This window comes from Felis catus, chromosome X (assembly GCF_018350175.1).
Source record: "Felis catus isolate Fca126 chromosome X, F.catus_Fca126_mat1.0, whole genome shotgun sequence".
NCBI classification, from domain to species: Eukaryota; Metazoa; Chordata; class Mammalia; order Carnivora; family Felidae; genus Felis; species Felis catus.
The window spans coordinates 45,857,059-45,883,896 of NC_058386.1; the positions used below are offsets into that span (position 1 = coordinate 45,857,059).

The 26,838-nt window shown below is 46.2% G+C and overlaps 1 protein-coding gene across 2 annotated transcripts; it reads left to right on the plus strand.

Annotated features, from left to right (window-relative positions):
• Positions 1-1,799: 1,799 nt before the first annotated feature.
• On the plus strand, positions 1,800-26,743 carry GPR173 (G protein-coupled receptor 173). 2 transcript variants are annotated; one of them, XM_045050601.1, is made up of 2 exons: positions 1,800-2,553; positions 20,166-26,743. In XM_045050601.1, the coding sequence occupies exon 2, from the start codon at positions 22,765-22,767 to the stop codon at positions 23,884-23,886; it is 1,122 nt and encodes a 373-aa protein (XP_044906536.1). In that variant the 5' UTR covers positions 1,800-2,553; positions 20,166-22,764; the 3' UTR covers positions 23,887-26,743. The 2 variants fall into 2 exon arrangements, with proteins under 2 accessions (XP_044906536.1, XP_004000584.1); XM_004000535.6 differs by having other exon boundaries at positions 22,667-26,743.
• The last annotated feature ends 95 nt before the right edge of the window (positions 26,744-26,838 follow it).

The window sequence follows — 26,838 nt, forward strand, 5'->3', positions numbered from 1 at the left end:
TATATTAAATTAGAGAATTTCCCTTATATTCTTGGTAAACTTTGTCATGATGCTTTTTTTGTATATATTGAAATGATCATACAATTTGTCTCCAATTTCCTGAAGGAATTTGTGTAAAATTAGAAAATTGGTGCATTTTGTCTTTAAATATTTTGTAGAATTCACCATTGACAGTCTCTGGGTCTGGAAGATTGTGAAAAGCTTTTTAATTATAAATTCAATTATTTAATAGTTACAGGATATTTTACATTTAAGCTGTTTTCTTGTGTGAGTTTTAGTGAATTGTATTTTTCCAGGAATTTTCCCATTTATCAAAATTTTCAAATTTTTTGGTATAAAGTTCTTCATAATACTATCTTATATTTTAATGTATCTGTGACCCAAATTGTGCTTCCTCCTTTTACTCCTGATACTAGTTATGTGCCTTCTATATATTTTTTCCAAATCAGTGTTAGCGCTTTATCATTTTTTCTAGTTTTTTCAAAGAACCAACTTTGATAAAATACAGATTTTGGAGCCTCATCTCAAACCTCCTGGATTAGTATTTCTGGGAAGTAAATCTGGAGATCCACATTTCACAAGCTCTCCTGGGGACTCAGATGCAAGTGGGTTGCAGGACCACAGTCTGGTAGCACAGCAAGGGTTTCCTAAGGACAGGGAGCAAGTCTGATCCACCTGTATCTCCAGTGCCCACCAGGGGCTTAGCACAAAGCCATGTTTAAGAAATGAGTGAGTCAAAGGATGAGAGAAGGAAACAAATAAAAGAAAATTGCTTATATCAAGAGAGTCGGAGTTTTGGAATGCTATGAATTAGTGAACCACTATGGCATCATTTGGCCCCAATTGAATCCATTCAGGACAGAAATATTTTTTCCTTGTCTTAAAATCTCTGCCTACTAGGGTTCCTCACCTGTCCCCTTCTGCTGTCCTGGAACACGGCCTTAATTATGAGTGTGTGCCTGTCTACTGGCACAGAGAAAGTAGGAGTGACAAGGGAGGTGTCCTGAGAGGGGCTGTTCAGAGCTGAGCAGGGCTCCCTGCCCCTCTCCCACCACCAGCCCACAGGCCTTGCTGGGAAAATCCTCACACAACCCATTCCGAATGAGGTTATGAGCTCTACCTCGCAGAGCTCCAAGCATTCCCCGCCCCCCTCCCCTCCATCCGAAAGCTTTTGAGAAACTTCCATATGACCTCTCAGCCCAGATCCGACCCCGGACCCCTACCCTTGCCTCCTCTGCACTTGTAGCCCAGGTGAGTTGCTCTCTCAGCAGCCCTTTGGCCGCCTCTCCCCACGTCCACGCCTGCCTCCCTCAAGCATCTCAGAAAAGCCGGAGTCTGACTTCCCCAGCCAGCTATTGTCCGGGCAGCACAGCTGCCATGCCAGCGTCCCCACCTAGTCCGCCAGCCAGCTGCCTGCAGCTCCCCAGCCTCTCCAGCCCCCACCGCGCCCCGCCCCGCCCCAGGGAGGACCAGGCTGGCGGCTGGGAGTCTCCCAGCCTGCTCAGCCTCCCTCCTTCCCTCCCGCTCCCTCCCTGCCTGCCTTCCTCCCCCGCCCGCCCCTGAGGCAGGGACCGTGCAAATCGAGGAGAGGGGGGACAGACAGGCCGGATGGGGTCCAGCTTAAAGCCCTGGGCTCCCTACTGATGTCCCATCAAGGCCGGGTGTCCCCAACATCTTGGGACCCGGATCTGTGTGAGCTGGGGTGGTTGCCAAGTCAGGAGCATCCCTCCGGCAGGCCCGTGGTGCCCCCGTTTTGCATCAGGACCCCCCCCCCCCCTTGGATGCTCTGAGCCACTCTCCTCAACCCGGATCTAAAACCCCGGACACAGCTATCTGGCCAGCCTCTCTCTCCACCCCACCCCCTCTTTCTGGCGTCCATCCCCTCCCCAACACCACCTCTGCTGCTGCCTCTGGCTGTGGACCTGCACCTCTTCCCCATCCCCGCCAGGCCTGTGGAGCGGGGTGAGCCTGGACGAGAGCCCCCCAACCTGGGGCTCTTCCAGGCCATGGCCAGAGTACTCCCAGAGAGGAGCCCCGGCCCCTGAGCATCTGCTAGAAGCTTGGCAGAGGCCCCGCGGGGACCGTGTCTTCTGAGGACAAAAGGCGGCGGCCAGCAGGCAGACGGGGTGGGGGGAGGGGGGAACCGGCAGCCAGGCGGGCAGACGGGTAGCAGGGGCCAGCGCTGGTCCCCCTCCCAGCTTGGAGGTGGCATGAAGATGGGGGTGGGAATGTGTAGTGGGGGAAGCACCTGCCTGGACCTTCACCTGCCAGCTGGCTGGGCACCCCAAGGCTGTGTGCTGCCCACTTGGTGTTCCCTAATGCCCCCAGCCCTGCCCAGTGCACCCCTTCGGTGCCTGCTTCCCCTGATGTCTGCGTTTTAGACCAGCCCGGCCGCTGTATCCACGGCAACAGAAGCAGGAGTGTCACTGGCCGCCACATCACTGAGGACACATCTGAGGGTCCCACAATGTGGCCTGGGCTGTGATTTATCCTGGGTGAGACAGCTTGAGCCCCCTCCCTGGATTCCAAGACAGCCCTGCTGAGAGAGCCCAGGTAAGTAGTCAGCATCCCTCCAGCAAGGATGAGGGGCTGAGACTTCTCTTCTGTCTCCCCACACATATTTCAGAGTCTCCATCACTGCCATGCTCTCTGTCTCTCTCTCTGACTCTGTTAGTGTGTCTCCCCCGCCCCCATCCCCGTTCCATCACAAGGACTACTTGGACACCCAGGCCTGGAGAGTCCTCTAGCCATCTCCATCTTCCCCAATCCCAAATGTCCCATGAAAGGGAACTACCACCTGTTTCCCCACTCCCCACATGGGGTCTGTTTTTATCATGATGGTCGCTTTGGGGCATGAGGCTGTGTTAATGTCCCCTTGTGTGCTAGCTGTGGAAGGCATGCCTGGGAGCCTGGCAGTGCTCTCCTCAATGCCTGCACCCTGGGCAGGCTCAGCCTCCTGCGGCTGCCTCCTCTCCCTCTCCATCTCCATCTCCCTCCTCCTCCACTCTCCTCCAGGTTCCTTAGCCTGCATGCAGGGTGTGTGCATTTCTGTCTGTGTGTGTGAACAGGCAGGTGGGTAGACATGACAGAGAAGCTGATCCCAGCCCAGACCACCGCCCCCCCTCCTTTCCTTCTTTCCTCTCTCCCGGCTTTCCTTCCTTTCTACTTTCCCCAGTCTCTCCCCACAGGTAGCACAGACTTTTGCTCACTCACCACTGAAGATATTGCTGTGATTCCTAGCTGGTAGGGAAAGTGAGGTGGGGGTGGGAAGCACGTCCAGGCCCTAGGCTGCCTGGTGGCTCTGTGGGGGCAAGGACCATGCCACACAACCTGCAGGGGCCACAGTGTGGGCCCCAGCCTTCACCCAAGGCTATCTCTGCTTCAGATGCCCGTGTTGTATCTGGGACCCCCAGATCTTATGGTCTTGTGCACAGTGTGGCTGGTGGTCCCTACATCTGAAGGGGCAGGGAAGCCTAGTGCATGAAGAACATGGATTCTCCAGGGACACTTCCCCCAACTACTAGTCTGCAACTGTAGTGAAAGTGTGCCACTTATTGAACCTCAGTTTTCTCATCCGCCAAAGAGACTGGTGACCCTCCCATCATGGGTGTGTGTAGTGACTAGATGAGTTGGTGCATGCAAATAAAGGATGTGCATAGAAGTGGCCCTGAAGCAGTATCAGCAAAGCTCATGGTCAATATCGCTGATTATTCATGATTAATATTGTTAATGATTATTTGGAGGAGGGACTGGCCCCTCTTCTCCAGGGTTTTGGCAGAGATCTAGGGAGGACAGCAGGTAGGCAAATGGGGGTTGGGAAGTGGAGGGGAGGCAGGAGCAGCTCAGTGTTGTCACTCTTTCTTTGTAGGGAGTGATGAGTGGTGGCTATGGGCAGAGCCTTCCACCCCTACTCCACTCCAGTCTCCTTTCCCTGCACTTGCCCCCTTGCACGTGCGTGTGTGTGTGTGTGTGCACACAGACACACACACAGACACACACAGACAGACAGACACACACACACACACACACACACACACACACACACACACACAGGCTTGAGCCCCCATGAGCTAGCAGAGGCCTGGCTTGCAGCCTGCAGCATTCCTGGCCCTGGTGATGTAGGCATCTCCCTGTTGAGGGGAGACTTGGCAAGAGTTTGGCCTGTGGTCAGTGGTTGGCAGGGCCTGGAGACAAGGCTGAAGCTTCTGAGATGGCAGGGCTTCAGGTAGAACTGGGGTGTGGCCCATGCAGCAGCTAGACCTGTGGGGGACGGGTCCCAGGGACCCGAGTCTAGAGCCTAGACTGGGTTGGAGGGGGACAGTGGGGTCTCCTGGCTGGTTTCTGGGCATAGAGATGTGGACATTGCGTGAGGGGTGGGTGGCTGGAGGAAGGTCTTTAAGGCCAGGGGAGGAGTAGGAGGGGGGAAAGTCTGAGACCCAGAAGACCCCATGGTGAGGGTAGGGAGGGGTGGGGCTTTGGGGTATGGAGTAGACTTTTCTGAAGAAGAATTTGGAAGAGAGAGTACCCAGACTGTGGTTTAGAGGCATCTGGATCTGAGAGTGGGTATATATGTGTAACTGTGTGCAGTCTGTGTGTCTGTGTATCTGTTCATGGGCATTGTGGATATATGTGAGCCTGTATGTGAGCAGGCCACATGATGGTATGTGCAAGTGTGTGAATGTCTGGGTAGGCTTGTGTGTGTACAGGGGAGTGGGTATGACTTTGCAGGTCTGGGTGAGCAAATGGGCATGTTTGATTATGAGGCTGAGTGAGAATGTTTCTGTGAGCCAACAGGCCTGTTGAATGTCTAGTTGTGTATGTTTGTGGTATCAATTTGTCTTTGAATGTACATGTCTAATTATATGCATATGAGTATGAGGGTTTCAGAATGCCTGGGTATGCATACCGAATTAGGTGAATGTCTAGCTGTATCTGTGTATATTGGTGTGTGTGCCTATGTGTGCATATGAGTGTAGGTGTATCTAAACGGTGTGTTTATGAGTATACGGGCATGTGTGTGTGTGTCCATGCATGTATGGGAGAGTATTTATGTGTGAACATGCCTCTGTGTGGGTGTATCTGTCATGTATATATATGAGTTGGTCTGTGTGTTAAAGCCCATGTGGATTCTCCAGCATTTTGGATTATGTGTATGTCTGTGTGTGTGTTTTGAGTACATATCGTCTGTAGACAGGCCTGTGGGTCCACATCTGATTAGGGGAATGTTAGTGTAGATGATCACATGAGTAAAAGAACTAATTGTGTGGGTAGAGGGGAGTGTGTGAATACATGTTTTGTGCATGAAAATATATTGTGGGTATCCCCATGTGTACACATTTGATCATGTATATAGAGGTATGGCTGTGGTCGGGGAGGTCTGTGCCTGTGTGTATATGCACAAAAGGCTATGTGCATAAGTGAATGAATGTATTTGTGTACATGTCTATGTGTGTTTGTGGGTACACTGTTATGTGTGAATGCGAGTCTGATTGTGGTATGCATGAGTAACTACATTTCATAATACTTGGTGCACATATCTCAATATGTGTTTTGTTTGAATTTCTGAGTGCAAGTGTGACTGCGTGAGTATGGATGTGCCTGTGAGTGACTGGGAGTGTATATGTGTGAGTATGTGCTACTACCTGTGAACATATGGCTGTGTGTGCATTTGAGTGAACATGTCTGTATATTTGCCACCTCTAAGTGTGTTTGTGTGAATATGCCTGTGTGTGCCAGTCTGTACAGGTATATGGATGTACGACTTTGTGTAGTTCTAATTATTTGTGTATGTGTATTTGTGTTTATTCCGGAACATATGTTCTAGAACAGTGTAAGTGAATGTATGTGCACGCCCTCTTGGTCTATAAATATGTTTGAGCTTGTGTGTGAAAAGTGTTATCAGTTCTTCTTCTGCAGATATACAAGCATGTAAGAATATCTGACTGTTCTTCCATGTGCACATGTGTGTGAACAGACCTTTGTGTCCAAGTCTGTCTAAGAATATAAGTATAGATGGATCTTCTTTTGTTTGCATAGCTTCTCATATGGGTGTATAGACATGTGGGAATGTACATGGTGTACATATCTTATTGTGATTGTGTGAGTGTATTTTGTAAGTACATTTGTGTCTCTGTGTCTGGTTGTGTGCATATAGGAATGAATGATGTACATGTCTATGTATATGTGAATATGCTCACAGGCATACATGCCCAGTTGTGTGTATATGTCTATGTGTGTTAGAATGTCTGTATGTGAATACATCATCTCACTGACAAGCATGTGCACATCTGGGTGTTTATGTGTGAGTACACCCTCATGTGAATGCTTGAGTGAACCCTCATGTGTGAAAATGCTTATGTGGTCATGTCTGGATGTGTGTGTGTGTATATATTTGGGAGCTCACTTCTGTGTGTCCTGTTTCTTCATTGTCTCGCTGGGTATGATGTAGAGTGTGTCCATCTGTGGACATGTGAAAGTATGCCTGTGTGTACACCTGTGTTTGTGAGTGAATGTATGTCCTTCATGGGTGTTATGTCATGGAAATATATGCCATGCATGTATGCCTGTGTTTGAGAGTAAATGGAAATGCACATGTGGGACCAAGAGCAATGCGAGTGTGCCTATGTGTAGGGATAAGTGTAGGTATTTGTGCATGTGCCTGTCTGATGGTATGTGTGTGTGAGAGAGATTTGGCCTTGGGCTTACCCAGATGGGCCTAATCACTGAAAGAGTGATAAAGGACGGTACTTAAGAGTCTGTGTGATGCTGTGTGTACACCCCAGCATGTGTTTATGTGCATGTCTAAGAGTCAGTGGCACCCTGCTAGACCATAGCTGGCTCTGTGTAGACATCCTACAGGATGGCAAGCTATAACACCTAAGCAATCCATGACCCTCTTCTGGGGCCTCTTTGGCCTTGACCATATGCTGGGTTTTTGTGGGGGGGAGGTGTCTCAGGATAATTCCTGTCATCATTCACACTCAAGATGTGGGAACCAATCATGGCTGATGTCCTCCTAAGGACTGAAGTCCTCTTAGGAAAGGGGACCTTGTGACCTTTTAGAAAAGGATTTCTTGAAACACAAAGACCTCCCTTCCCATCCCCCCACCATTGAAGGCCCAGAACAAAATGGCATTGTGTAGTATCTAAGGTTGGTAAATGGTTTTCACAGAGAGCACCCAAATTATGCCATCAAGGCAGAAATCTAGATGTCAATGTGTATGTATAAGTAAAGGTATATCTAGGTAGAGTGGTGTGTGTGTGTGTGTGTGTGTGTGTGTGTGTGTAGAAGGTAGTATATTTGGTAAGAGAATGAAAAAGAAAGAGAGAGAGAGAAGGGATCTGGGCTCTGTGTATGTAAGAGACTCTGGGTGTTTCTGGGAAAAATACGTATGTGAGAAATTTGGCTGTATTTGGGAGGGGTGAGTGTGAGTGTGGGTTTATGTAGATGGTGTGTTTGTGAGGTGTTATGAGAACATCAGCCTGTTTGGGTGGAGGATGGTATGGGTGAGAGTTTGGGTATGGGGGTGGTATGATATGTATTGGGTATGGTATGAGTGGGAGTGGGAATATGTGTGAGGATGTGTGTTTTTGAGGAGTATGTGTGTACGGGTGTATCTGGCTGGTGCAAGAGAGTGAGGGGGTGTTTGGATGATGTATGTGTTTTATAGTGTAGATGTATCTGTGAAAGTGTGGGTGTTTCTGGGTAGACTGTGCATGAAGGAGTATGGGTGTATTGGGGTAGGAGCATTCAAATATGGGTATATCTGGATAGTGTGTAGGTGGGTGAGCATACAAGTCTATTAGGCAATGGAAGTGTGCGATGGAATATATCTAGATGGTGTGTATGTGTGTGGGGGGAGGATTTGGGCACATCTGGGTGATGATGGGGGTGTATGTGAGTATACATATAATTGGGAAGTATCTATGGTTGGTGTGTGGGAGTGTATGTGGATGAGATGTGTGTATAGTGTGTGAGAGAGAGTATGGGTATATCTGCATTGTATGTGTGGAGTGTGGGTATTCTGGATGATGGTGATGAATAGAGGGGAATCTGGATTGTGTGTATGTGTAAAAGAGTATGCAGGTGTTTCTGAGTATGGTAGAGATATGACAGTATGGAAGTATCTGGTGGGAGAAATGTGTAGGTGTATCTGGATATGTTGTAAGTGTTTGGGTTTACCTGGGTTGGGAAGTGTGAGTGGGTGTGTCTGGATGTTGTGTGTGTGAGATGTGGGTATATCTGGATGGTGTGTGAGAGAGAGCATAGTGGTACATTTGGGCTCTGTGTTAGATAGTGTGTGGGTATAGTTTGGGTGGAGTGTGTTTGAATATGAGTGTACCTAAATGGTGGGTGGGTGAAAGCACAGGTGTGTTTGGGTGGTGGTGTGCGTAGTATCTCTAGGTGGTGTGTTGTAAGAGCTTTGGTTGTGTATCTGGGTATGGATGTACTTGGACGTGTGTGAGTGTGGGTATAACTGGATGGGGTGTGTAAGAGAGTTTGGGGGGGCATATCTGGGTGGAAAGTGCGTTTGGAGTGTTAGTGCATCTGACTGGTGTGGAGGGGATGAAAGTATGGATGTATCTGGGTAGTGGAGTGTCTGAGATGGTATACCTGGATGGCACGTGTAAGAGTTGAATATATCTGGGTGGGATGTGTGTGTGTGTGTGTGTGTGTGTGTGCGTGTGTGAACGCAGACGTGTCTAGATTGTAGTGGAATGTATCTAGTTGTGTGTGTGTGTGTGTGTGTGAGAGAGAGAGAGAGAGAGACAATCTCGATGGTCCACTTGTGATAAATCTGGATGGTGTATACATATGTATCAGGGGGTGGATGTATCTGGGTGGGGCTTTGTGAGTGGATCTATTTGCTGTGTGTGAGAGAGAGAGAAAGAGGGAGAGAACATGAGAAAATAATGGGTGTATACGTATAAGATTTGTGTGTGAGCAGGTGTCTCTGGATAATGTGTAGGTGCTGTGTGTGTGAATGTACTTAGGCTGGGAATTTGTGAGTGTGAGTATCTGGGTTGGCTGTGTGTAAGTGTAGTGTCTGTGAATGGTGTGTGTGTCATTGTGGGTGTGTACCTTGATACCATGTGTGAAGAAGATAGTAGGTGTGCCTGGGTCAAATATGAGGGCTCTAGGTTGGGAGTGTCTATGGATTTGAATCTATTTGAATGTTGCACATGAGAGTGTGGGTGTACTGAGTTGGGAGTTTGCAGAAGTGTGGCTGTTGTTGGGTGGAGTGCCTGTGGAATGTAGGTGTGTTTGAGGTGGGTGTGTATGAGGATGGGTGTGTTTAGATGGGATGTGTGTGAGAGAATGTGGCTGTATCAGTATTGGGTATGTGTGTGAAAGTGGGTGTGTCTGAATGGTGTGTATAAGAAAGAGAGTGTGCACGTATCTGTGTTGGGGTGTGGTTGTGTGTGTATCTAAGTAAAGGAGTGTGGGCTTCTCTCTGGCTGGTATATGAGAGATGGATAGGGTATATCTGGGTGGTATGTGAATGAGAGGATATAGGTGAATCTGGGTGGGGTGTGTGAGTGTATCTGGGTGGGGGTGTGGGCATGTGGGTATATCTGGATAGTGTGTGTGAGAGTGTTTGTGTGTATTTGGGCGGGGAACATATCTGAGAATGTTGGTGTATCTGCATGTGAGTGTGGATTTGTCCAGATGGTCTGTAGGTGGTATAACAGGGTGTTTTGTGTGTTTGATAATGTGGGTGTGTCTGGGTGGGGTGTGTGATTGTGGGTATGTGTGGGAATGTGTATATATTTCCTAGGGCATATATGCCTCTGGTAGAGTGTAAATGTGAGTATGTATGTGCTTACATGTGTGTTGCTATTGGTACCCACATATGTTGGTACGTGGCTTGTGTGTGCATGTGTTTGTGCTAGAGTGGTGTGTATCTGTATGTGTGTGTGAGGTGAGTGTGTTTCTCCCTGTGAGTAAGTTAGATCCGCAAGGTCTCTGGAGGTAGGCTCTAGATTTGCATCCTGGTTCTGTCATTTATTAGCTGTGGGGCTTTGGGCAAGTCACCTAATCTCAACTAAGCCCCAGTTTCGTATTTGTAAAGTAGGGGTAATAATAGTATCTATCTCATAGGGTGAGGATCAGATGAGTTAATATTTGAAAAGTGCTTAGGACAGTGCCTGGCACATAATGAGTCCTCTGTGCTGTATCAGGTGTTACATAGTACTATAATTATTGTATGTGCCTGGTGTGTAAGTAACAGTATGTGCCCATCAGCAAGTGCAATGGAGTAGTTTCTATGTGCGTATTTCCTACATTATTTGTGTTCATGTGTATGTGTAAGAGAGTGAGTAGATCCTGTGTGTATGTGAGAATGTGTTTGTACATAAAACTGGCTTTATATTTATATGTGTCCCATTGTGTATATAAAACCATAAGTATATGAGAAAGGAAGTGTGTGTCTAGGAGGTCAATGGAAGGGGTTTGGCCATGCATGTGTATTTCCCAGTGTACATCTGGGTGAATGAATGCATATATCTGTATCTGTGATGATGTGTGTCCATGTGAGTTCAGGTGTTACCTGCATTGCTGGTATGCTGCATATATGAGCATGTGTATGTGTATTTTAAAGTTTATTCATTTTAAGAGAGAGAGAGAGAGCACAAGTGGAGGAGGGGCAGAGAGAGAGAGAGAGAGAGAGAATCCCAAGTAGTCTCCACACTGTCAGCGCAGAGCCTGATGTGGGGCTTGAACTCACAAACTGTGAGATCATGAGCTGAGCCAAAGTGGGATGCTTAACTGACTGAACCACCCAGGTGCCCTGTGTGTGTTTTTATGTGAATATGTAAACAGGTTTGTACTAGTCAGGATGTAAATGTGTACGTGTGAATCTCTGTTGTGCCTATACATGTAGGAAGGTTAGTATCCAGGTTTATATAGGATGATATGTGTGTATAAAGGATTTGTGCCCATATGGCCATGTAATAGGATGTATGTATTTGTGTTGTATAAGTGAATGCATAGGTGTGAATGGGTGTGTGCATCTGAGGGTTTGTGTCTGGCTGTGTTTATAAGCATCGGTGGCTACATGGCTGTGTGTGTGTGAGTCTGCATTGCTCTGTATATGCCTGCCTCTGTGTGTGTAGCAGTGAATCTGAGCAAAGTGCCTGTATGTGTGAGAGTGTCGGTACTGTGTGTATAATGTATGTGTACCAGGGCAAGGTTTGTATAAAACAGTGGATTTTAATCTCTTAATGTAAGATCCTGGGGGTAGGGGAGGGCCTGGATCTATAGGATGTGAATAGGACTTAACCTGTGTCAGAATGCCAGTTCTTATGTCTATGCATATGCATGATTGTATCTGAAAGCATGTAGGCCCGTATGATTTGGTTTGTATGTGTATGTGTCTGCATGTGCCCATGTGTATGGTGAATTTTTCTCTGCCTAGGCCTCCATTTCTGTTGAAGGGTAGTTATCTGTATGTGTGTACGTGTATGTTTGTGTGTTTTTTTATATCTTTGCATAATTTGTTGTTAGATGGGTACCTACACACATGCCTAACTTTCTGTGTAGAAGAGGAGGTGTGTGTGTGTGTGTGTGTGTGTGTGTACATATACAAATGCACCTGATTGTGCTTATCAGCTGATGTAAGTCTGGATGTGAGTGCAAATTTGAATCTCCATGTACACATGTGCCTGTGTGCACATATCTGTCCATGTGTGCTAGTGGGTCTATGCATTGTTGACTAGATGTGAATGTCTTAGGGCATGCCCAACCTGGCACATGGAGAAGGGGACTATACATATGACACATTGGAGTAAACTGAAGAGGATTTAGGGGTACTGGGGTTTGGTGAAAAGAAATTCCATAGATTTTATTTATGTTACACAAATTGTGATAAGGATAACAAAAATGCAAAGTTTTGAGGGAGTTATTAAATATTGAATTCAAATGACATCTTTTCAGGAATTTTTCACAGCACACGAGCTCACTTCTAGAAATATAACTTTTATTCACTCATGCATATTTGTGGTGGTCAACATTCATGCCCACCTCTGAGCCTTTGATCATGACTGCTTTTATTTTATGGTAATCTGACTCATTTATGGACATTTTCATCATGATTTGGTAAATCAGTTTGTGCTGAGCATAGATCTTCTACATCAAGTAATCATGTTTCTTGATAAAAACGCAAACATAACAAACAAAACAAGTAACCATTAGTAGTTCTGACATGGATATAAACTTATATCATGACCTGCCACTTCGTGGTCTTGGAAAGCCTATTGTTGAAGGTAAGATCTATTCCATGGAGGTTGTGCAGGCACAGTTTGCCCTGATGACTTCAGTAATTAGCTTGAATGTGTGAAACATAGCTGCATGATTCTGTGGGTCATCAAAGCTCACCTTAAAGGCATCAGCTTTGGGGTCATCAGGTACCATTTTGGTTTCTCTGAAGCTTTCACACCTTACCAACCTTTCTTAAGAAATGCAACAACTAACTGCTTGTTTGTGCCTGTTTCACCTCCCTTTCTAACTCACTTGTTTTTGCCATGGCCAGGCAGAGAGACCCAGGTTACCCAGGTTCTCTGCTGAAATAGCTAATAATCTCTTCTGTCTCTTGGTAGTCACCATCAACAGGAAATTGCTTGCATGTGTAGGTGGCAGCAAATGATCATTGTTTTTTTGTTTTTTACTGGTTAAAGCCTCTTTCTCCTCAATAATCAGAACTTGGATAATTATAGTCTTTGAATTTTGTACTTCAAAGGTAGGAACCTTCTTTAAATCTAACACCTCTTTCTTTTCTTTCAATCAAGTGTGATGTTGAAACTCTTGTAATGAATGCACATTAGGGGCGCCTGAGTGGCTCAGTTGGTTGAGCGTCTGACTCTTTTTTTTAAGTTTATTTATTTTGAGAGAGAGCACGCACAAGTGCAAATGTGCATTGTGGGGGAGGGGCAGAGAGAGAGGCAGAGAGAGAATCCCAAGCAGGCTCTGCCCTGATGTGGGGCTCAATCCCAGGAACCGTAAAATCACCACCTGAGCCGAAATCAAGAGTGGGTCGCTCAACCGACTGAGCTACCCAGGGGCCCCTGAGCATCCAATTCTTGATTTCAGCTTAGGTCATGATCCCAGGGTCGTGGGAGGCAGCCCTGTATGGGGCTCCATGTTGAGCATGGAGCCTGCTTAAGATTCTATCTCTCTCCCTCTGCCCCTCTCCCCCACTTGTGTGCGCTCTCTCTCTAAAATAAAAAAAAAAATGCACATGGATTTTGAATTCAACAAAAAATTTTCATTTTGAGTATTTCAAAATAATTGAAGAAGCTTTTACCCTAAGGAGACACAGACATTGCTCTACTCATCTTTTTAAAATTTTTTTTTCAACGTTTATTTATTTTTGGGACAGAGAGAGACAGAGCTTGAACGGGGGAGGGGCAGAGAGAGAGGGAGACACAGAATCGGAAACAGGCTCCAAGCCATCAGCCCAGAGCCTGACGCGGGGCTCGAACTCACGGACCGCGAGATCGTGACCTGGCTGAAGTCAGACGCTTAACCGACTGCGCCACCCAGGCGCCCCACTCTACTCATCTTAATAAGTCTTTAATATTCAACTTAATAACACCAACTAAATATCACCCAGGGAACCACACATGACCTCACTTCTTCTAAGTTGAAGTTTGGCTTTGAATCCATAAACCTTAACAGTATACTTTCATATATATATATATATATTTTTTAATATGAAATTTATTTTCAAATTGGTTTCAAATTGGTTTCCCAGTGTTCCTCCCAACAGGTGCCCTCCTCAATGCCCATCACCCACCCTCCCCTCCCTACCACTCCCCATCAACCCTCAGTTTATTCTGTTTTTAAGTCTCTTATGGTTTGGCTCTCTCCCTAACTCTTTTTTCCTTCCCCTCCCCCATGGTCTTCTGTTAACTTTCTCAGGATCCACATAGGAGTGAAAACATATGGTATCTGTCTTTCTCTGTATAACTTATTTCACTTAGCATAACACTCTCCAGTTCCATCCACATTGCTACAAAAGGCCAGATTTCATTCTTTCTCATTGCCACGTAGTATTCCATTGTGTATATAAACCACAATTTCTTTATCCATTTATCAATTGATGGACATTTAGGCTCTTTCCATAATTTGGCTATTGTTGAAAGTGCTGCTATAAACATTGGGGTACAAGTGCCCCTATGCATCAGCACTCCTGTAGCCCTGGGGTAAATTCCTAGCAGTGCTATTGCTGGGTCATAGGGTAGGTCTCTTTTTAATTTTTTGAGGAACCTCCACACTGTTTTCCAGAGCGGCTGTACCAGTTTACATTCCCACCAACAGTGCAAGAGAGTTCCCATTTCTCCACATCCTCGCCAGCATCTATAGTCTCCTGATTTGTTCATTTTAGCCACTCTGACGGGCGTGAGGTGATACCTGAGTGTGGTTTTGATTTGTATTTCCCTGATAAGGAGCGACGCTGAACATCTTTTCATGTGCCTGTTGGCCATCTGGATGTCTTCTTTAGAGAAGTGTCTATTCATGTTTTCTGCCCATTTCTTCACTGGATTATTTGTTTTTTGGGTGTGGAGTTTGGTGAGCTCTTTATAGATTTTGGATACTAGCCCTTTGTCCAATATGTCATTTGCAAATATCTTTTCCCATTCCGTTGGTTGCCTTTTAGTTTTGTTGATTGTTTCCTTTGCAGTGCAGAAGCTTTTTATCTTGATGAGGTCCCAATAGTTCATTTTTGCTTTTAATTCCCTTGCCTTTCGGGATGTGTCAAGTAAGAAATTGCTGCGGCTGAGGTCGGAGGGTTTTTTTTCCTGCTTTCTCCTCTAGGGTTTTGATGGTTTCCTGTCTCACATTCAGGTCCTTTATCCATTTTGAGTTTATTTTTGTAAATGGTGTGAGAAAGTGGTCTAGTTTCAACCTTCTGCATGTTGCTGTCCAGCTCTCCCCGCACCATTTGTTAAAGAGACTGTCTTTTTTCCATTGGATATTCTTTCCTGCTTTGTCAAAGATTAGTTGGCCATACTTTTGTGGGTCCAATTATGGAGTCCCTATTCTATTCCATTGGTCTATGTGTCTGTTTTTGTGCCAATACCATGCTGTCTTGGAACAAGTAAGCATCAAATCAGCAAATGAGAATCATTCACAAAAAAATGCTGAAAATTTTCTTTTAGCTCATAAATCTTTTACAAAATCCTTATACACTTAGGTTTAGAACAATAGAGATAAATGTACTGATATCAAAACTTCACAGAAACCCAACACACAGGTGGGTAGTGCTTTGGATTTAATCAAACCCACCTACCATCATTTACTGTGGAAATCAGACCTACAGGCAAACTTTGATAGGGGGGTGCTCCTTGGTGCATGAATCTCGGCATTTTCAGAACAAATTTCCAATGCAAATTTCATGCCATCTCAGCAGCATCAGTTTATGGACTAATGTAGAGTTTCCACAGTATTTCAAAATACTCATGTATCACTTTGAATATTTCAACCTTAGTTTATTTTGGTGCTTCTTGCATTTCTCTTCAGGTTTTCTGACTAGTACTATGAACTGAGCACAATTAATCAACATGTAGAGACTCCTCAATGTAAAATGAAAAACACTTTTGATTCAACAATCTTCTGGGTTAGTGTCATTTCAATGTCCTTTGACCCACCATCACTATATCTCCTAATAGCAATAATTGAAAATGTCCCCTTTCTTATTCTTTTTACCTCATTGGTCCCAAATGTGGTGTGGACAATTTTCTGGCAGATTGCTAACATGTGAGATTCTACTGAGAGGAGCACCTTAGCTTTACTTGTTAATCCTGCAACCCTGTCACTAGCTGGTTGAGCTCTATCTAAGGATGTTATAACCCATCCCATAAAAGAGCCAGGTTTCTTAATTTGCACTTTGAGATGCTTTAAAAACTCCAAATATTTCTCTGTGTGATAGTGTTTTGTGGCCAGTTGACTGACATACCCTACTGGGAAATGAAGTTTCTTTTGATAACTTTCCCACGCAAATCGGACATTTAGGTTGAGGAAGAGAGGGCTTATTTGTTTTGTTTTGTTTTTTAATATGAAATTTATTGTCAAATTGGTTTCCATACAACACCCAGTGCTCATCCCAACAGGTGCCCTTCTCAATGCCCATCACCCACTTTCCCCTCCCTCCCACTCCCCATCAACTCTCAGTTTATTCTCAGTTTTTTAAGAGTCTCTTATGGTTTGCCTCCCTAGAGAGGGCTTATTTGGCAACTGAATCCAAATTTGAAACAATCCTCATTAAACTGCTCAAATTAGGGACAGCCTAGATTTTTTTGAGGGAAGACTGTGTCTTGTGAGTCTCCTGATTTTCCAGCTTTAATCAAAAAGTCCATTTTGATGGGAAAAGAAGTATCTTAAAAATTAAATCTACTTGAATATAAAGTATTGAAGGGGCCATCAGATCTTTGTGACTTCTGAAAACCTATTTTTTAAATCTTTTTTAAAATTTTTAATGTTTATTTATTTTTTGAGAGAGAGAGACACATACGCAGGGTATGAGCGGGGGAAGGGCAGAGAGAGAGAGAGAGGGAGACACAGAATCTGAAGCAGGTTCTGGGCTCTGTGCAGACAGCTCAGAGCCCAACACGGGGCTCAAACCCACAATCCATGAGATGATGACCTCAGCCGAAGTCAGACGCTCAGCCTGAACCACTCAGGCGCCCCTGAAAACCTATTTTTTTAAAAGAGAAACTTGAGGTCTTTTGCGCTGTTAAAAGAGCAGCACTCTGTAAACAAAGCCTTGAATAAAGGCCTTGCTTTCCCTTTAATGAATCAATTCAACTCAACTACAGTTGGTCTTTATTTATTTATTGACAAATATTTTTACCTAAAAGCAAAAGGTAATAATTAATTATGAAATCCCACCAAGAATCAGATTTGGCTAACTTTTAATATTAAAAACCAGTCACAAGTAAGTCAGTAAATGAACCAAGAGATAATAAAAATTATATTGTTGTAATGTCTTTAAAAGAGTCCTTTTAGAAATACTTATGGATGAATGGTATGATAGATATGCTTCAGAGTACTCTGGAAATGGATGAGTTTATAGGCAAAACAAGACCCTGAGAGTTGATCATTGGTGAATCTGGGTGATGGGTGCACTGAAGTTCATTACAGGATTCTTTCTACGTTTTTATATCTGAAATATTCTAGAAGGGAAAAAAAGTTTATGAAGAAGCAGCAATCAAGGCAATTAACAAAAACAATTATATTCCCTTAGGAATACCTTATACTATATAATAATAATAACAGCAACAATCATACAACTATTTTTGTAGAAAAAAAGTTGTGGAAAAATAAATGAGGCCAAATTAAAAAGAAAAAAAAAAACCGCTGTACATGTATAGGCCAAACCAAACAACCTCACCGATGAACCAGGGTGACAATCAAAGTAATAATCAGATTATCTGGGATGTTTCAATAGGAAGCGATCCAAACATTTACAATTTCCCTTTGAACCTCTAGAGGGCTTCTTGCTCTGGCTCCCTGCTGTGGCAGGTACCCACCAGCCAAGTAGCTCTGCTAATGTTTCCACCTGTGTCTGAAGGAAACGTGTGGGTTTTCTCTGGGTGTACATCTGTTGCAGGGTATATATATCAAGTAATGTGAGCATGCTTGTTTGTGTACACATCCCTGTGTGTGCAAGAGTGTGTTTGTATACACGGGTGGTTTTTCTCTTTGTGGTTGGTTGTGGTTGCATATTGCAAAGAGGGGTGTGTGTGTGTGTGTGTGTGTGTGTGTGTGTGTGTGTTGGAGCTGGTATACTTCTCTGCATTAGTGAGAGTGTACATGAATGGGTAGCTGTGTGTACATGTGCCAAGATGTACATGTCTGTTTTGGTGAGTATGCCTAATCTGTGTGAAAGGGTTTGGATCAATCGGCCTCTGTGTGTTAGAGTGTGTTAGAGTATGTACATGTGTGTATATATGAGCAGTTTTTTGCTTGTCTATTTTTTCTCTATGCAAATATTTCTGTGGATATTTAAGGGGGATTCTGTCTGTGTGTACATGCCTGTGTGTGTTTATATGTGTGTATGCATGTGGGAGGGTTCAAGTGCATGTGAGTATGGTGGCATATGTAAATGACTTTGAATGTTAACATGTGTAACAGTGTTTGTATGTGATGATATAGGAATGCCACTGTATACATGCCTGTGTCACAAAAATTTGAGTGTGTGAGAGGATTTGAATAATGTGTGAATGGGTTTGCATATGTGTATCTATCTGTCGGGATTTGAATGTTCATCTGTGTGTGTGTGTGTGTGTGTGTGTGTGTGTGTTAGGGTAGTTATAATTGTGGGTTTATGAGCCACTGCACGTGTGTGTGTGTGTGTGTGTTTGTGTGTGTGTGTGTGTGTGTGTGTGTGTTAGGGGAGTTATAATTGTGGGTTTATGGGCCATTGCACGTGTGTGTGTGTGGGTGTGTGTGTATCTGTGTATATGAGCAATTCTCAGCCCTCTCATACCTAACACTCTCTTGTATGTAACACGTATTTTGTAACACCCCTTTACTATATGGACATGAAGTTCTTAGATAATATAGTCTCTGCACATATAATTTCAAAAGAAAATCCATATAGTATTTTATGCAATATGCATATTGTATTAACTAATACAAATAAATAAGTAAAAGGGAAGTAATTTATAAGAAAATAATTTGTATTTCAATATGTAAATGTTTGGGCATGGCACTCCGCAGGAAATTCAATAAGGTAGTTAGAGGCTTGTAACGTCTTGTGAGTAAACATGGGTTTGGGAGGGGAAAACTCAGAGGCTGCCCCATGCCCAAAGTGCAGGAAAATGACAGGCAAAGGCCTAGGGGTGAGATTTTCTGAAATAGTGAACAACTCAAAGAAAGTGCTCCCCAAAACAAAGTGCAGTCACCTCTGGATTTACTTGACAGCTATATTCCTGGAGAATTTAGGTTATATTAAATTAGGGGGATTTTGTATTTATATGTGAAATACAGTTAGATTCAAGGTTCAGCTCATTACAAGTATAAAGTCTAGGGGATTCAGGATGTATGCTGGTTGTGTGGGACTGCCCCATAGATCACTGGATGGCCAGCATCCTTGTCTGGACCCCTAAATGTTGGAAGGACATCCTACACGTCAGCATTGTGGCCACCAAAAATGCTCTTACAAATTTCCAAAATGTCCCCTAGGGGGCAGTAATGCCTTTGTTGAAGACGGAGCACTGGTGTTTAGACAGGGGTATTCAGTGCCTGTGGGAAGGAGGCAGCATCAGATGTACTGTGTGCGAGTATGGGAGGGGCAAGGTCCGTATGTGTGAGCTGGTTGCTGTCTGTAGGTCTCCATAGCAGTAGGCTATGTGTCCGTGTGAGCGTGTGTGTAGGTGTCTGCGTAACTTTCTGAGGGTGTCTGGGCAGGAGCAGGTGCGAATGTGTTTGTGTGCATGCACTGTTTTTAGCCCAGGATGGGTCCAGGCTGTGGCTGCCAGTCTGCTCGGAAGAAACCTCTCCTCACCTGTAGAATCGCCCCAGCTTTCTAGGCAACACTAGGGTTTTGTTTGTTTGCTGCTATTGTTTTGTGTTGTTTCATTTTAGCGTTTGTTTGTTTTCACTGAGACTCTGGACTACAAAGTATCCACCTTCTCAATCTTAGTGTGTTTCTCTGTGTCTCCCTCTCTCTATCTCCATCTTTGTTTCCGCTTCTATCTCTATCTCTGTCTCTGTCTCAACCCCTGTCTCTATGTCTCTATATTGTTCTCTCTCTTTCCTGGCATCTCTCTCTTATCTCTCTGTCTCTCTTTCTCTCTCCCTCCTTCCCTATCTCCTTTTGTCTCTCTCATTTTTCTTTCTCTCCCTCCTTCTCACTCTCTCATTCTCTATTTTCCTGCCTCTTTTTCTCTTCCTTTTCTGTCTCTTGTACTGTCTCTGTTTCTGTGTGTGTCTTTGTGTCTTTTTTCTCACTCTTCTTCCCCTTTCTGTCTCTATTTCTATCTCTTCCTGTTTGTGTGTAAGGCTCGCTCCCCTTTCTCTGTTTATTTCTCCCCTTCTCCCTCATATGTCTCTGTTCCTCTCTCACACACACAAACCTCTCTCCTCTGTCACTTTCTGTGTGTCTCTCTTCTACATTCAATCTCTTTCTGTCTTTAATGCTTTCCCCCTGCTTCCCCTCAAGGCTAAGGAGTGTGTGTGTGTGTATGTTTGTGCACATTTACATACACTCAGTTGTCAGCTAGTCCACAGTTCTGTGGGAGCTATCAGGCTTTGAGCAGCTGAGAGGGGGTCCACCAAATCCATTTCTCCCAAGCCCCTGCCCTGGCACCTTCTCATGGCCTATTGGCACCATGTCTGAGACTTTGGGGTGTCATCAAAAAAGCTTGGCCCAAGGTGGCTGTGGCAGGCCAGGTTGGAGTGAGCTGGGAAACAGTACAGAGGAGTGACTTTTTTCCCGGGAGGGGAGGGTAGAGAGGTTCCATTCAGCCCCGTAGCCCCCAACCTCCAGCCCATCCCAGCCCCAACAGTAGTTCTGAGCTTCCTCAGCTTCTTCCCAGGTTGCCTTGCTACCTTCCCTCTGGCACCTACCATATTACCTTATAACACTCCCTCTCCCCCCGCCCCCAGCTCGCACACACCAGGAGTCCCCCTGTTCCCCCCCTGCCCCCCACCCCCACGCAAGCTTTGCCCGTGCCCTCCCACCCCTGTATTGGCCAAAGTGCTCTTTCAGCTTATCCTACCTGGGTGCCTTCAGGCAGCCGTCCTTGAGCCACCAGCCCATTTAGTCCCTCAGCCAATTAACTGATTTGAAAGCCTTTAACTGAGGGTCTACCATGTGCTATGTACTGCTCTTCTGGAGAAGAGCATGTGAATCTCTAATCCCTGCCCTTGTGGAGCTTTTCTTCTAACAGGGAGAGGTGGATAATAAACTGAATTTTGAAAGTAAGTTATATAGTGCACTAGAAGAGATCAATTCTAGAAAGAAAAATAAAGCAGGGCAAGGGGCATGGAGTACTATCATTTCTCACCTGAATTACTGCAGGAGCCTCCTGTGTACTCTCCCCAGTTCCACCTTTGCCCCACATGGTGTGTGCTCCTCCCAGCAGCACGGGGGATGCTGTGCAATCCTGAGTCATCACGCCTTGCTTTTGTTCCCATGGCTCCCATATCACTCAGAGTAAAAGTCAAGGTCCTCACGATGGCCTACGTGATCTGGCCTCACCACTTTTCTGACTTCACCTCCTACTACTTTCTGATCGCTGACTCTGTTCCAAGCACAGTGGCCTCCTTACTCTTCCCCAAATATACCACATGTAATCTCACCTCAGGGCCTTTGCACTGGCTGTTCCCTCTGCCTGGACTTCTCTTCCATCCAATACCCACATGGCTCACTCTCTTGCCTCTTTTAAGTCTTTGCTTAGATGACACCTCCGTGAAGCCTTTGCTCTCCATTTCATCCAAAAGCATACCTCCCCCACCCCTAGCACTTCCTATCCCTTTTCCCTCCTTTACTTTTCTTTTAAGGAACTTACCATCATCTGACCTACTATACTTCACTTATGTATCTTCTTTATTATCTAGAATATCAGCTTCATAAGGGCAGGGACGTTTGTCCATCTGACTCACAGCTGTACTCCCAGTGCCTGTAATACAATATATGCTCAATAAATCGTTTTTCAATGAATGAAAGCACACAAACATACCCACATCTTTAGATTCACAATACTCCCCACCTGACTTAAAATAAAAACCTAAGTCCTTGTCATGGCCCACAGCCCTATATAATCTGGCCCCAAACACCTCAGACACCTCTGTGATCTCACTTTCTACCACTGTCTCCCTTGCCTGCCCTGTTCCAACCACGTTGGTCTTCCCACTCTTCCTTGATCATGCTAACCACATTCCTGATCATGAATATATAAAAAAAAGCCTATTTAATGAGTGGCTACCAACATCCACAAAAAGTCATGAAATAGAGTAGAACTAATGGGGTATGTGACATATAGGATCAGTACCGTTTTCTGAAACTTTTGGTTCAGCTCTGTGTGCACACATGTGTGTGTACCGGGTTGTGATGTAAAATGTATGTCTTACTATGGGCAGAGGTCAAAAATAGTTTGAGGAACATAACCTTAGGGCCTTGCAAAGGGGGAGGAGAGCTGCACCAACACCCCCGCCCCACAGAACCACCAATGGAGGAAACAGGTAACCGAGGACAAGCCAGAGAGGTGAAGCACCCCCCGCCCAGCAAGGAAGGGGTAGGAGCAGCAGTGGGCCAGGGGCAGGACCTGACAACAGCCAGGGAGTAAGTGTGGAGGCCATGTAGACCCACTAACACTGCCCTTTCTGTTTCTTCCTCACCTCTCCTTTCCACCTGTTTCTCACTGTCTCTTTTTCTTGTGTTTCTCTCTCCCTCCCTTTCTCTCTCTCTCTCCATTTCTATCTCTATCTCTCCTTTCCCTCTTTCCCTGTCTCTCTGGTTCTGTTTCTTCTTATGTCTTCTCACTCTCACCCTCCCATTGCTGTCTCAATTTGCATCTATTTGTCTTTGTCACCATTTTCTCTTTGTTCTATCCTTTCTCGCTCTGTCTCTGTGCCTCTGTGTTTTTCTCTCTGTCTCTCTCCTGCCCTCATCTCTCTATCTCTGTCTGTCTGTCTCTTCCCCATTATCCCTATTTGCAGGTGCAGCCCAGCAGGACAACTGATGGAGTCCCCCAGGGCCCATCAAATACCGGACTGGCTGATCCTGTAAGGCTGGGAGCAGCCCCTGCCCCTTCAGTATGGCCAACACTACTGGAGAGCCCCAAGAGGTGAGCGGCGCACTATCCCCACCATCAGCATCAGCTTATGTGAAGCTGGTGCTGTTGGGACTGATCATGTGCGTAAGCCTGGCGGGCAATGCCATCTTGTCCCTGCTGGTGCTCAAGGAGCGTGCCCTGCACAAGGCTCCTTATTACTTTCTGCTGGACCTGTGCCTGGCTGACGGCATACGCTCTGCCGTCTGCTTCCCCTTTGTGCTGGCTTCTGTGCGCCACGGCTCCTCATGGACCTTCAGTGCTCTCAGCTGCAAGATTGTGGCCTTTATGGCTGTGCTCTTTTGCTTCCATGCGGCCTTCATGCTGTTCTGCATCAGCGTCACCCGCTACATGGCCATCGCCCACCACCGCTTCTACGCCAAGCGCATGACACTCTGGACATGCGCAGCTGTCATCTGCATGGCCTGGACCCTGTCTGTGGCCATGGCCTTCCCACCTGTCTTTGATGTGGGCACCTACAAGTTTATCCGTGAGGAGGACCAGTGCATCTTTGAGCATCGCTACTTCAAGGCCAATGACACGCTGGGCTTCATGCTTATGTTGGCTGTGCTCATGGCAGCCACACATGCTGTCTATGGCAAGCTGCTCCTCTTCGAGTATCGTCACCGCAAGATGAAGCCAGTGCAGATGGTGCCAGCCATTAGCCAGAACTGGACATTCCACGGTCCTGGGGCCACCGGCCAGGCTGCTGCCAACTGGATCGCTGGGTTTGGCCGTGGGCCCATGCCACCAACCCTGCTGGGTATCAGGCAGAATGGGCACGCAGCCAGCCGGCGGCTGCTGGGCATGGACGAGGTCAAGGGTGAAAAGCAGCTGGGCCGTATGTTCTACGCGATCACACTGCTCTTCTTGCTCCTCTGGTCACCCTACATCGTGGCCTGCTACTGGCGAGTGTTTGTGAAAGCCTGTGCCGTGCCCCACCGTTACCTGGCCACCGCTGTTTGGATGAGCTTCGCCCAGGCTGCCGTCAACCCGATAGTCTGCTTCTTGCTCAACAAGGACCTCAAGAAGTGCCTGAGGACTCACGCCCCCTGCTGGGGCACAGGAGGTGCCCCGGCTCCCAGAGAACCCTACTGTGTCATGTGAAGCAGGCGGGTAGGCAGACAGGCAGGGAGGTCATGGCTACCTTGCTGGAGCCAACAATAAGGGAAGGGTGGGCCTCCTACAGGAGCCTTTCTTTCTGAGCTCCAGCCCCAGCCCCTGGAACCACCCGGAATCTAGGCACCTTTGCCAACACCTCCCCAGGGTTGGAGACCGGGGTGGGGGACTGGGAAAGAGGTGTTTCTAATTCTGTGGGGCCTGTCTCTGCTGCCTCATTCTCCACTTCTACAATCTCTGTCATTTCCTCTCTCTCTCTCTCTCTCTCTCTCTCTCTCCTCTCTCTTTTCCTCTCTCAGAAGTGACAATTCAGAAAAAGAAAGTAAGACTGAAAATGCAGGTTTTTCTACTAACAGCTGAGGAGATAGGCTTTCTTGCTTTAATGTCTCTCCTTCTGACATTGTCCAGAAGGGGGAAATTTGTCCTGTAAAATAGACTTCCAGAGCTCTTATTGCCCCCTCTGCTCCCATGCACCCTCTCCTTCCAAGTCCTTTAGCAAGAACTGGATTTTAGGGAGAAATTCATCTGCTGACAACAGGGATCAAAGGGGGTTCTGGGTCCCCAGGGAGCGGGGATGTTTAATGGCTGCGTTGTGTGCAATTGTTGTTTTAAGCTAACCCTGGTCCCAAGCCTGGTTTCCTCTCCCTCCCCACCATGTCCAGACCTCCTGAGTGTTTCTTGAGCATCTGTTCAAGAAGCCAGGAGGGGAGGGAGAAGGACCCTTGGAATGGGCTCAGGCTAGGTGAAGAATGGGATGTGAGCTGCACGCCTCAAGTTGAAGAGATCTGAGCTTGGCTGCATTCTTTCGAGCTGCCTCCTGGATCCCCAGCCCCCAACTCTTCTTCCTGAGGATGGAAATCCACTCCAGCTCCACTAGGGCTGATGTGGGTGCCCTGGGCAGGAGCATTCCCCCAAGGAAGTGTAGGGAGAAAGCCAAACTCCCCAGAGTAACTGGAAAGGAACACCTGGGGTCAGAGCCGAACTCAACCCCAGAATTGTCTCCTGGGTTCATACTATTATCCTGAAGATGAAAAGTTGGGGGTGGCCTTGGTATAATGCATAATGGTATAAGCTCCAAGGCATTGTGGACTTGAGTCCATTCCTATCTGACCTCTTTTTGTCCCCTTGAAGCCTCAGGGGCCTTGCCCCTCTTGGTAGCCCTTGGCCTTCTGGGCCCTCAGACCCCAGATTCCTTCCCCTGAACAGCCCTTCTCCCCTTTTTTCCTTCCACCCAAAGTGGAGCAGACTACAGCCAGATTCTTCAGGTGGGAGAGCCCAAGCCTCCCTCCCAGGGCAGAGTCCACCCTGGACTCACATCATGGCCAGTTCTTATGGAACTGGTGAGCCAAGCTGGCATTCCTTTGCCTGGTCTTGCCCAGATTCTTTGTCCCCCTCTCATTTCCTGGGGGAGGGAGAGATCTGTATTTATCCACACCCTTTTCCCTTTCTGATAGAAGCCCTTGTCCTAAGCTCCCTCCCTACCCCCAAGACAGTCCCAGCACTGGGGAAGCCTTGATCCAAGAGGAATGAGGAGGGCACTCTAGGCAGGAGAGACATTAATGAGCCTGGCTGTGGAGCAGCTCTGGAAAGGCAGGCCAGAGTGGCTGAGTGGGTCTGGGGGTGGGTACCTGTTCTCTCAGTGATAGTGATGGGGGTGCCTTTCCCAGGGAGTGGGGTGGGGGGACCACAGGGGTGGGAGTAGATAGGGTGTATTCTGGAAGGTTTTCCTCCATTTCTTTTTTCTAACTGCCTGGATTCACCATTGGATTTTGTAAATGGAAAACTGAAGAGAACAATGCTATATTGGATGTTTTCTCTTTCTGACTCTATGTGTGTGTGTGTGTGTGTGTGTGTGTGTGTGTGTGTGTCCTGTCTGCATGACCACATGTGGGGAGGTATGGTCAAGTGAGACTGTGTGTGACTCTGTGTGGGGAGGCAGCACTGCCTGGTGCACACATGTAAGCAAATGCCTGTATGTGGAGACATATGGCACAAACACACACACGTACACATATGCACCTAACTGAAAGGAGACAAACTAGAGTATGTCCTTGCAGCAGGAGGTTGAGTGGTCAGAGAATAGAATTTTAAAACTGTACATATGTATGCAGCAAGAGGGTAGACTCCCATTTCATAAATCTTCCTCCTTTGGCCCAGGCTGTGAACATGGAGCAGGGGCAGGATACTTGAGAACTCCATCTCTTCCCAAAGCCTGGAACCCCCAGGTACCATTCCAACTCCATGGTCAGTCTCCTCTCAAAAACACAAATGAAGTGTTCCTGAAAGTGGACTGCAATGGAAAATAGGGACTGGGAATTGGGGATTAAACTTGAGGGTGAACTAATGGGGTTAGAAAATGCTCCCTACAAAATAATGGCTTCTGGAGGGACTGCTCAGTCTGGGATGGGAGCCCTTCTGAAGAGTCCACTGTATACAGCTGGGACTTTGGTAACCTTTGACTAAATTCAGAGGAGGGATGTTAGGGGTGAATAAAGAAAGCCAAGCCTGGGAGTCTACCCAGCTAGCCTGCTACCTGGGCACTCAAATACTTTATTTACTTATTCTCTCAGGTGCACAGAATTGAGTTGACCATACTCCTCAGTTCTTGGCACACTATATCATTGTTGGTCCATGTGAGTCCCTTTTATTCTTTTGTTTTGTTTCATCCCTTTCATCACTCATCCCTGATCCAATCCCCCCTCCCACATAGACACCCACTCTTGTGTATTTAATGTATGTCCTTCCAATTCACCGTTCATGTATTTGTTTACATATATGTGTATCTGTGAAAAATATATGGTATTGTTATGTGTTTTAATTTACATAAACAGTATTGTACTTTAAATCTTGTTCTGTTTCTCTTTTCACTCAGCATTCTGTTTTATAAAGATCCAGCCTTGTTGCTGTATGTAGATCTAATTCATTCTAGTGGTCCATCTT